Raw genomic sequence first — 12,441 nt, 5'->3', positions numbered from 1 at the left:
ACCATTGGGCTGCAGGGTTCCCAAGCAAAATATGAGGTGCTGTTTTTGCACTCTTCAAGTGGTGTCGTTGTGGCACTGCAGGAGGCCCAGGATGGACATATCATCTGAGGAATGGGAGGGGGAGTGGGAGTGGTTCGCGACTGGGAGGTGCAGTTGTTTAGTGCGAACTGAGCGTAGGTGTTCTGTAAAGCGCTCCCCAAGCCTCCACTTGGTTTCCCCGATGTAGAGGAGGCCACAATGGGAACAACGGATACAGTAAATCACATTAGCAAATGTGCAGGTGAACATCTGCTTGATGTGGAAAGTCTTTTTGGGGTCTGCGATGGGGGTGAGGGGAGAGATGTAGGGATGGGTGTAACACTTCATACGGTTTCAGGGAAAAGTGCCGGGTGTGGTGGGGCTGGAGGGGAGTGTGGAGCGGACAAGGGAGTCACGGAGAGTGTGGTCCCTCCGGAAACCAGTTAAGGGAGGGGAAGGAAAAATGTCTTTGGTGGGTGGGATCAAATTGCAGATGGCAGAAGTGTCGGAGGATGATGTGTTGGATCCAGAGTTTGGTGGGGTGTTACATGAAGATAAGGGGGATTCTGGTTTGGTTGTTGTTGTGGGGATGGTTTGTGAGGGATGAGTTGTGGGAAATGCGGGTGACATGGTCGAGGGTGTTCTCGACCACTGTTGGAGAGAAGTTGTGGTCCTCGAAAAACGAGGACATCTGAGATGCACCGGAGTGGAATGCCTCATCTAGGGAGCAGATGTGATGGAGGCAAAGGAATTGGGAATAGGGAATGGCCTTTTTGTAGGAAGGTGGGTGGGAGGAGGTGTATTCTAGGTAGCTGTGGGAGTCGGTGGGCTTGATTTGGATATCGGTTTCCAGGTAGATGCCAGAGATGGAAACAGAGTTCCAGGAAGGAGAGAGAGGTGTCAGAGATGGCCCAGGTGAACTTAAGATTGGGGTGGAAGGTGTTGGTGAAGTGGATGAGCTGTTTGAGCTCCTCATGGGAGCACAAGGTGGCACCAATACAGTCATCAATGTAACGGAGGAAGAGGTGGAGTTTAGGACCAGTGTAGCTACAGAAGAGAGATTGTTCCATTTAACCTACAAAGAGGCAAGCTTTAAAATTCCGGATTTATCAACTGAATGTAGATTCCTCTATCTGCCTTGATGGCATTGAACTCATGTTCTTAGAAAATTGGTTTTGAACTCTGGATCACTCATCCAGTGAGTTACCACTACATCACTGCATCCCTCGAATTGACCACAAAAGAAATATAAAACCAAATTTGACTCTAAACTACTTAAAAGAGGCTTTAATGTGGAATAGCAGTGTCCCTCAACATGAGCAGTTGTGCAAAAGTTTGTTATTGCTGCCTTTTACATCCTGATGGTTAAATAAGATTTACTGTCATTTTAGCCTGTGAGGAAAGAACAGCTATGCATCTCAACTACAGGAAATTATCAGACGAGAACCAAGCCTGACATACTTAATTAGGTGCAGTTAAGCCCAAAATTTGTCTTGTCTGTTCCTGAAACCCAAAGTATGTCGACATTCATCAGTCTGTCCTATTGACGGTGTCTGCTGCTCATCTCTTTTTCCCTTCCTTCTTACTTGCTACTTCCTTTTCTGACATACTGCTTCTTAAAAGTATATGAATTATACTTGCCAGATTAATAATATACAAGTAAATGAAATTGTTGAATTAAGTCTATGGGTAGCATGGTGGCTCAGCGGTTAGCACTGCTACTTCTCAGTGCCAAGGACATGGATTTGATTTCATCCTCAGTCAACTGTCTGTGTGGAGTCTGCATGTTCTCCTCATGACTGCGTAGGTTTCCTCTGGTTGTTCCAAACTTGAAAGGCTCAGAAAATATTTAGAAGGATTTTGTAAGGGTTGGAGGGTTTAAGCTGTAGGGAAAGGGTGAATAGGCTGACGCTATTTTCCCTGGAGCATCGGAGACTGGGAGATGACATTATAGAAGTTTATCAAATCATGAGGGGAATGGATAGGGTGAATAGCCAAGGTATTTACCTTTAGGTAGAGGAGTCCAAAACTAAAGGGTTTAAGGTGAGGGAGATAGATTTAAAAGGAACCAAAGGGGCAACTTTATCATGCGGAGGTTGGTGTGTGTATGGAGTGAGCTGCCAGAAGAGATGGAGGAGGTTGGTATAATTACAACACATAAAAGGCATCTGGATGGGTATATGAACAGGAAGGGTTTAGAGGGATGTGGGTGAAGTGTTGGCAAATGGAATTAGATTAATTTAGAATAACTGGTTGGCGTGGACAAGGTAGACCAAAGGGTTTGTTTCTGTGCTGTACATTTCTATGACTCTATGTGCGGGTTACATGGATTAGCTGTCCGAAATTGCCCAGAGTGTCCAGGGGTGTTTAGGTTATGTGGTTTAGCCGTGGGAAAAGCAGGGTCAGAGGGATAGGGTAGAAGGGTGTGTCCGGGTGGGATACTCTTCAGAGGGTCGGTGAGGACCTGATGGGGTGAAGAGCCTGCTCTTACATTGTAGGGATTCTATGTCTGTGAAGTACTCGGAACGTATATCTGGGGTCTTGTGGGGCAGTGGTAGTTTTCCTGTCTCTCGAGTCAGAAGGCTCAGATTCATGCCCCATCTGCTCTCTGAACAGACTAATTGGAAAATATCAATCCTGGAGCACATATAAACAGAAATTTCTGGGACACAACAAACGTGGGTGAGGAAAGAAGCAAACATATATAATGCTGCAGTGATAATGGGAACTGCAGATGCTGGAGAATTCCAAGATAATAAAATGTGAGGCTGGATGAACACAGCAGGCCCTGCAGCATCTCAGGAGCACAAAAGCTGACGTTTCGGGCCTAGATCCTTCATCAGAAAAGGGGGATGGGGAGAGTGTTCTGGAATAAATAGGGAGAGAGGGGGAGGCGGACTGAAGATGGATAGAGGAGAAGATAGGTGGAAAGGAGAGTATAGATGAGGAGGTGGGGAGGGGATAGGTCAGTCCAGGGAAGACGGACAGGTCAAGGAGGCAGGACGAGGTTAGTAGGTAGATGGGGGTGCGCCTTGGGGTGGGAGGAAGGGATGGGTGAGAGGAAGAACAGGTTAGGGAGGCAGAGACAGGTTGGACTGGTTTTGGGATGCAGTGGGTGGAGGGGAAGAGCTGGGCTGGTTGTGTGGTGCAGTGGGGGGAGGGGACGAACTGGGCTGGTTTTGGGATGCGGTGGGGGAAGGGGAGATTTTGAAGCTGGTGAAGTCCACATTGATACCATTGGGCTGCAGGTTTCCCAAGCGGAATATGAGTTGCTGTTCCTGCAGCCTTCGGGTGGCATCATTAGACCACTCTCTCCGTGACTCCCTTGTTCGGTCCACACTGCCCTCCAACCCCACCACACCCGGCACCTTCCCCTGCAACCGCAGCAAATGCTACACTTGCCCCCGCACCTCCTCCCTCACCCCTATCCCACGCCCCAAGATGACTTTCCATATTAAGCAGAGGTTCACCTGCACATCTGCCAATGTGGTATACTGCATCCACTGTACCCAGTGTGGCTACCTCTACATTGGGGAAACCAAGCGGAGGCTTGGGGACCGCTTTGCAGAACACCTCCGCTCGGTTCGCAATAAACAACTGCACCTCCCAGTCGCAAACCATTTCCACTCCCCCTCCCATTCTTTAGATGACATGTCCAACCTGTCTCTGCCTCCCTAACCTGTTCTTCCTCTCACCCATCCCTTCCTCCCACCCCAAGCCACACCCCCATCTACCTACTAACCTCATCCCACCTCCTTGACCTGTCCGTCTTCCCTGGACTGACCTATCCCCTTCCTACCTCCCCACCTATACTCTCCTCTCCACCTATCTTCTTTTCTCTCCATCTTCGGTCCGCCTCCCCCTCTCTCCCTATTTATTCCAGAAGCCTCACCCCATCCCCCTCTCTGATGAAGGGTCTAGGCCCGAAACGTCAGCTTTTGTGCTCCTGAGATGCTGCTGGGCCTGCTGTGTTCATCCAGCCTCACATTTTATTATCATATATAATGCTGCACTCTGTAAACAAACCTATTATCAGGCAAAGGACTTCACTATTTGAGGTAATTCACCACAAACCTCCCAACTCACCACTTCCTGAAACAGTAAGCTAGAGGGTTGGAATGGGGTTTGGTGAGTGGGAAGGAGGCAAGACAGAGCAGCAGTAAGCTGGAGGGCAGTAGCGAGTTAGGGGATAGAAGCAAAGCATCGAGAGAGGCGGTAAGCTAAAGGCTGGAAGTAGTAAGTAGGTGGTAATCTGAAAGAATTAGTCATTTATTTAGGGTTAGGGTTTTAAAGTTAGTAAGACAATTTTGGAACATTTAATACCACTCACTTTGCCATGCTGCCTCATCACTTTTGTGGCATTATCAAACGGAGATTGATTCCAAGGATGCTGGACACCTTAAAAATACAAGGCATTTCAAGGGAGTTTGTGAACTATTTTGGATTCCTAGCACAATTCCTTGCCCCCAATTCACCTTGTGTATTGTGAGATGCAGTTTAAAAATACTGAATCACTTTGTTACTTTACAACTCATAGATGTTTAATCTGAAAAAAATGTAGGTTAAATAATTCCTTCAAAACTAGTTCAATGTTATTCTCCTTCTGCAATTCCACAACATCCTCCACAATTCCCAGCTGCAGTTTCACTTTTCATGAACACATCTTGTTGACTGTTCACAAGTGGCAGTAAGCCCTTTATGGTCAACCAGCCTTGACCTTGCAAGCCTCAGAAAAGTATATTAAGAGATAATAGGAACTGCAGATGCTGGAGAATCCAAGATTACAAGGTGTAGAGCTGGATGAACACAGCAGGCCATGCAGCATCATTGGAGCAGGAAGGCTACCTCTATATCCACCATTAGATATGATTCTGCTGTTGGGAGTCATTTATTAAATAACCTGGACTGTGTTAATAGTTATACCGAACACCAGTTTAAGATCCAAATAAAAATGCGTGGTGATACATTTTGGAAGATCTAATTCAAGAGCAAACTATACAGTAAATGGAAAAGTCTTGGGGAAAGTTGATGTTCAGAGAGATCTAGGTATTCAGGTCCATTGTTCCCTGAAGGTGGCAATGCAGGTCGATAGAGTGGTCAAGAAATCACACGGCATGCTTTCCTTCATCAGATGGGGTATTGAGTACAAGAGTTGGTAGGTCATGTTACAGTTGTATAAGACTTTGGTTCGGCCACATTTAGAGTGCTGCATACAGTTCTGGTCGCCGCAAAAAGGATGTAGATGCTTTGGAAGGAGTGCAGAGGCGGTTCACCAGGATGTTGCCTGGTATGGAGAGGGCGCTAGCTATGAAGAAAGGTTGAGTGGATTAGGATTGTTTTCATTAGGAAGACAGAGATTGAGGGGGGACCTGATTGAGGTCTACAAAATCATGAGGGGTATAGACAAGGTGGATAGCAAGAAGCTTTTTCCCAGAGTGGGGGACTCAATCACTAGGGGTCATGAATTCAACGTGAGAGCAGGAAAGTTTATGAGAGATGTGTGTGGGAAGTTCTTTACGCAGAGGGTGGTGGATGCCTGAAACGTGTTGTCAGCAGAGGTGGTAGACGCAGACACGATAGTGTCTTTTAAGATGTATCTGGACAGGTACAAGCATGGGCAGGGAACAAAGGGATACACACCCTTAGAAAATAGATGACAGGTTTAGACAGAGGATCTCGAATAGTGCAGGCTTGGAGGGCCGAAGGGCCTGTTCCTGTGCTGTAATTTTCTTTGTTCTTTGTTCAAAAACCGAAAGAACCGCAGATGCTGTAAATCAGGGCCTAAACTCTCCCATGTCCCAGCCCCCCACCCCAACAAAGCCTGCCATTACAATCAGGGAGCCCTGGCTGACAGATATAAACAGGGGTGTCAGAGGTTCTGTTCACTCTGAGAGCTAGCTCTGAAGAGTCTGGATCAGTGTCAGGGATTCTCTAAGTGTAAATAAAGGGTGATTTGGTTACGGGATACCAACCTCTGGAGTTATTTCAAGTGCAAAATAAAAAAGGCTCAACTTTGAGTAATATTTCTTCTCTTGAAATTACTGTCAAGAGTGTCAAGACTCTGAGTCAAGAGGACTACCATTATCATATCACATGGACTTGGGCTGCACGACAGATTTCATAAACTTTACATTATCTTAGTGGTACACCTGCAATTTTAGTTGAATTGACAGCTCCTTATGATCATAGACTCTGAAATGGGAGTATGAATACTACTGCTTGTTACTGTAAGGGTTAAGTACTTTAATGAAAGGTGTGAAGTTCCAAGGGATCATATAGTCAAAGGGATGTAAGTGTCGCGAATGTGTTTTTGTGAATGATTGTTCTTTCCAAAATAAAGTTTTAAAATACTTCAAACTTACAATCTCAGCATTGATCCTGGGGTCTGCCGTGATGAATATGGCAGTTGCAAGGACAAAGAGTTGAGGATGGGAGAGAATTGATTGGGATGAGTTGAAACTTGGTTGGCAAACTGGTTATAAAGGACCATGGGGTGTGAAGAGGCATAGATTGGCATGAATGAAATGAGGGATTATGGAGGGCCTGAGGGACAATGGGGAGTGGGCGGGAGCCATGAGATAGCGTGGGTTGGCATGTATAGGGTATGGGGACTGGAGGACTGTTTTATGTTTATTGATCCTTTGAAAAAAATCTTGAAGTCAGTCTAGAAACCTGAGGCAGACCTTCAGCCCAGCTCCCCTCCACACGTGTTTGGAAATTGCCTGGCCTGCCTGCCAGAGAATAGAGGCGATTGGGAACTTCCATGGTACTTTTTGCAGATCAGGTTTGCAAAGCCGGGAACTGTTCAGATACCACACAGCTGACCCAGAAGCCAGGCCTGTGACTCAATGATGTTCACCCTCCAGTTCACAAGAGCCAATCCCTTTCCAAATTCACAAAGTCACTTTACTGCTATTTGATTATGTTTGTTAATGTGAAAAAATGCTGTCTTCTTCACTACTCTTAACAGCATGAAAGAAAATGCTCAATACACTGAAAGATGTTGCACTTTTAATACATTCCATCAATTCAAATCATAAACCTCCTTTGGTCCTTCTATTTTGATTAGCAAAATAAGACACGAGTATTTTCTTGGAGTGTTATAATTCAGCTGCTCATCAAATAACTAAACTACAAGCTATAATGTAAAATGGTAATGTGATTAAAAAATTAAATCATGAGTTTGACGTCACATTGGTCAATTTAAAATTAAATTGAGTAAATCTGGTCATTAATGAATCAATGTGTTGACTTGTCAGTGGCCTGGGTGGTATGTTTCCTCTTCCTTCATATCTATAACAGCTTTTTAATTAGATATGTCAGATACAGGTTTTTTGTTGTTTATATTGGCAACACACTACCACATATTACCTGGATGTCAGTGCACGTATCCAAATCTGTTTCACACTTGATGGAAAAAATAAAGAGGAAAGATTGGAGACTATTCTGGAGTACACTGAAATAATCTACAGGTAACAAAGGCATACGCACGTATTTCAGCAGCTGATAATTTAAGGTGTGGCACAGATGGGCAATGTTACAAAGTGGAAATGGTTGGTCTTAGTGGTGGCAGGAACAAGTAGTTCAAAGTTGGAAGCTCGATTCAGCAATCAGATACGGCACCAGGTTTGCAAACACAATGGCTGTCTGGCAGAGGTTTTCGAGCGTCGATTTGGGAACACGGTTTGGAAGGAAGACTGAAGTTAATTGATTTGGTCTTTTGGATATTGGAGGAAACTTCTGCTCAATTAGTACAATTCCAGAAACACTCTAATGATTTTTTTTTTCTGATTGCATCTTCAGGCTGTGTATGCAGCACAGGCTTCAAGCATTGCAGCTCAATGTTATATCAGGTATGTAAAACCAAGGATCCAAGAAGTTATTGTTATAGCTTTGTGTCTGTCCTTTTGAATTTTCAATCGTAAAGAAAACATTCCTGTGTCTCATTTTCCATTAATGGCAAAAATATGATTGAGCTAGCATCATTGGAACTCCAAAAGTACCTGACTAATCTTTGCAGCAGGATATACTTCTTTAATTCTGGAATAGGTTATTAGGATCTGACACGGTTTGTCTCTAGAGGCAGCTGTCGTTCACTGCTAAAGGAGTGGTTAGTGGTGGTGTTAAGAGTAGACTGTTTGTAATAGTCCAGAAAAACTATGGGCAGCATTACTACTTATGATACTGGCTGGAGTGCTAAAGTGCACAATGGAATTAAAAGAGGAGAAAATAATGTTAAACTTGTGTAGAACTTTGCTTAGACCACACTTGGAATAATGTTCTAGTGACCATATTGTGAAAATGATTGAGAAACACTGGAGAAGATGCAAAACAAAATGAAGTGTTAGATATCATTGCTGAGAGATTTTAGTTTTCAGGAAAGACTGCGTATACTCAGGTTCATTTGAGCAGAATAAACTCAAGAGGGTAGGCCTGGTAGTGCACTTTAAAAGAGTTTAAACCAATATAGTCATGAATAAATTCAGTGAAGAGTTCAGGAGAAATATCTACTCAGAGCATGGTTAGAATATAGAACTGATGGCCATATGGAGGAGTTGAGGCAGAGAGTATGGATACGTTTATTGGGAAGCTAGATAACTACGTGAGAAAGAAAATTTAAAGGATATGCTGATTGATTGGTCATCAAGGCCTATTTAAAATTATGTATAACATTTCAGTGAGGCCCAAAGCATATCCCACAGTGCTGCCATATTTTGGCTCCACAGCTAGGCACTTGAAGTCCTGAGTGGCAGTCTGCCTGCTCTTAGCACAGCACTGCAGCCTCAGCTCAGTCTCGGAAACTGAGGGCTGTGGTCTGAAGTTCCCAGAGCACTGCTATTGCGTGGGCATGTTTAATGTATAGTTCAGTTTCATGTTTGTTCATTTTGGAAATTCCCAGCACAGGCTGTCCCCATATTTTTGCACCTCTAGGCCATATGATGTCATTAGGTCCAGATATTCAAATAAATCAAGTGCAATATTCTGGTGGCTTGACCAGTATCAAGTTATTTAGTTTTGTATTAATAGACTGAGCTACAGATTATTAGAAATGCCTATCAGGAGCATTATCTTAGTGGGCCACTTTCACTTGTGGACTCCTTCTCTTCCTTTGCAATTTTGTCCAGTTATATATGTCAGTTTGGATCATATTTGGTTATTGTGGCTTTATGAAAAAGAAATTTGGGTGCTAGTAGTTTTGAATTAGTTGTTTACCACACTTAGTAAGACTTAAAGAACTTGTAGTTTTACGTGCACTTCAGGATTAGTCATACTGTGTTCCAGCCAATTAAGTACTCTTGAAGTGTAATCACTGTAGAAGACACGGCAGCCAATTTTCAGACAGAAAGTTCCCACTGACAAGAATAGGATCATTATTAGATGTCCTGTTTGTGTGATAATGTTATCTTTGTATTTTTTTCTTAGTACTGCTGTACTAAAGGAGTGAAAGGAACAAGGTGGTCATTATGGGAGACTTTAACTTCCCCAACATTGACTGGATCAGTTTTTGTCCAATGTGTGCAGGAGGGTTTGCTGACACAGTATGTCAAAGGGCCGACAAGAGGGGAGGCCACGCTGGATCTGGTACTTGGTAGTGAACTAGGCCAGGTGTTTGGTTCCGTGGTAGGTGAGCACTTTGGAGAGACTGACCATATTCGGTAATGTTTAGCTTAGCAATGGAAAGGGATAGGAACATGCCAGCTCGGACTTTTCTCTCTGGAGAGAAGGAGGAAGAGAGGTGACCTGATCGAGGTGTACAAGGTAATGAGAGGCATGGATAGAGTCGATAGCCAGAGACTTTTCCCCAGGGAAGGATTGACTGCCACGAGAAGTCATAGTTTTAAGGTGTTAGGAGGAAGGTATAGCGGAGACGTCAGAGGGAGGTTCTTCACCCAGAGAGTTATGAGTGCATGGAATAGTTTACCAGTGGTAGTCATGGAAGCGGAGTCATTAGTGACATTTAAGTGACTGCTGGACATGCACAAGGACAGCAGTGAATTGAGGGGAATGTAGGTTAGGTTATTTTAGTTTTGGATTAGGATTATTCCATGGCACCACATCGTGGGCCGAAGGGCCTGTACTGTGCTGTACTTTTCTATGTTCTATGTTCTTTGTTCTATACCTGCAGAGCTCTAAACAGCAAAACCAGCTCTCTCAGGCGTCTTGCAAATGTAGTAATTAGTACACTATTATATATTAGCCGAATTAATGGAAGAATAGACAAATACTGCAAATGTTTTTCACCCAACAACTCCCTTTTTGTACTTCCTGGGTATAATATTGGGCTACATTCTGAAACATATTTGTTTAATAACTTGTAGCTTATAGAGACTATTTCCCAGGGCAGAAATGGCTAACACGAGGGGTCATAGTTTTAAGCTGGTTGGAGGAAAGTATAGAGGGGATGTCAGAGGCGGGTTCTTTACACAGAGAGTTGTGAGAGCATGGAATGCGTTGCCAGCAGCAGTTGTGGAAGCAAGGCCATTGGGGTTATTTAAGAGACTGCTGGACATGCATATGGTCACAGAAATTTGAGGGTGCGTACATGAGGATCAATGGTCGGCACAACATCGTGGGCTGAAGGGCCTGTTCTGTGCTGTGCTGTTCTATGTTCTATGCCATAGGGCAAGAGTTATATAGATGGGTGAAGGGCAATTCTAATGCAATTAGGCAAGACTTATGAGGCATGGAATGGGGTAACAAAATGTGGGGGATGGGGACAATTGAAATGTGGAGCTGGTTTAAGAAACAGATATTGTGTGTCGTTGATAGCTATGCCCCTGTCAGGCAAGGAGGAAGTGATAAGGTAAGGGAACCATGGTTTACGAAAGAAATTGTATATCTTGTTAAGCGGAAGAGGGAGGCTTATGTGACATTAAGACGAGATGGTTCAGATGAGGCGATGGAGAGTTACAGATTAACTAGGAAGGATTTAAAGAGAGAGTTAAGAAGAGCAAGGAGGGGACATGAGCAGACATTAGCAGGTAGGATAAAGGAGAACCCTAAAGCTTTCTATTGGTATGTGAGGAATAAGAGGATGACTAGGGTAGGAATAGGGCCAATCAGAGACAGAAGTGGGAAGTTGTTTGTGGACCCTGTCGAGGTCGGAGCGGTGCTAAAGGAATATTTCTCATCTGTTTTCACTCAGGAAAAGGAGAATATTGTAGAGGAGAAGACTGAGTTACGGGCTACTAGAATGGAAAGGATTGAGGTTAGTAAGAAGGAAGTGTTACCAGTTCTAGAAGGTGTGAAGATAGATAAATCCCCTGGGCCGGATGGGATTTCTCCGAGGATTCTCTGGGAAGCTAGGGAGGAGATGGCGGAGCCTTTGGCCTTGATCTTTGAGTCCTCATTGTCTCCAGGTTTAGTACCAGAGGACTGAAGGATTGTAAATGTTGTGCCCTTGTTCAAGAAGGGCAGTAGAGATGACCCAGGTAATTATAGACCAGTGAGCCTTACGTTTGTTGTAGGAAAAGTTTTGGAAAGGATTATAAGAAATAGGATTTGTAATCATCTAGCAAGCAACAATTTGATTGGAGATAGTCAACATGGATTCGTCGAGGGCAGGCCGTGTCTCACAAACCTCATTGAGTTTTTGAGAGGTGACCAAGCATGTGGATGAGGGTATGGCAGTTGACATGGTGTACATGGACTTCAGTAAAGCCTTTGATAAGGTTCCACATGTTAGGCTATTGGAGAAAATGCGGAGGCATGGGATTGAGGGAGATTTAGCAGTGTGGATTAGAAACTGGCTTTCTGGGAGAAGGCAACGAGTGGTGGTTGATGGAAAATATTCAGTCTGGAGTCCGGTTACTAGTGGTATGCCACAAGGATCTGTTTTGGGGCCACTGCTGTTTGTCATTTTTATAAATGACTTGGACGCAGGCATAGGTGGATGGGCTAGTAGGTTTGCAGATGACACTAAAGTCGGCGGAGTGGTGGACAGTGTGGAAGAATGTTGCAGGTTTCAGGGAGACTTGGATAAACTGCAGAATTGGGCTGAAAGGTGGCAAATGGAGTTCAATGCAGATAAAAGTGAGGTGAGTCACTTTGGGAAGAATAATAAGAAGGCAGAATACTGGGTCAATGGAAAGATTCTTGGTAGTGTGGATGTGCAGAGGGATCTTGGTGTCCATGTACATAGATCCCTGAAAGTTGCCACCCAGGTTGATAGTGCTGTTAAGAAGCTTATGGTGTGTTAGGTTTTATTGGTAGAGGAATTGAGTTTCGGAGTCGTGATGTCATGCTACAACTGTACAAAATGCCAGTGCGGCCTCACTTGGAATATTGTTTTCAGTTCTGGTCACCCCATTGTAGGAAGGATGAGGAAGCATTGGAAAAGGTGCAGAGGAGATTTATCAGGATGTTGCCAGGCCTGGAGCGAGGATCTTATGAGGAAATGCTGAGGGATTTGGGTCTGTTCTC

General features: G+C 44.3%; 1 protein-coding gene across 3 annotated transcripts in view; it reads left to right on the top strand.

Moving 5' to 3' along the window:
• Positions 1-12,441, top strand: part of hemk1 (HemK methyltransferase family member 1) — a 149,723-nt gene that overhangs the window by 74,014 nt on the left and 63,268 nt on the right. For all 3 annotated transcript variants that reach the window (XR_007249229.2, XM_048547490.2, XM_048547489.2), the window contains exon 7: positions 7,822-7,871. Coding sequence is in view for 2 of the 3 variants with exons in the window: in XM_048547490.2 (XP_048403447.2) it covers positions 7,822-7,871 (50 nt within the window). In the remaining variant the exon portion in view is untranslated. The remainder of the gene's footprint in view (positions 1-7,821; positions 7,872-12,441) is intronic.

This window comes from Stegostoma tigrinum, chromosome 11, assembly GCF_030684315.1.
Source record: "Stegostoma tigrinum isolate sSteTig4 chromosome 11, sSteTig4.hap1, whole genome shotgun sequence".
Lineage (NCBI taxonomy): Eukaryota > Metazoa > Chordata > Chondrichthyes > Orectolobiformes > Stegostomatidae > Stegostoma > Stegostoma tigrinum.
The sequence above is the reverse complement of the archived record's forward strand: the minus strand, read 5'-3'. Positions and strand labels throughout refer to the sequence as shown.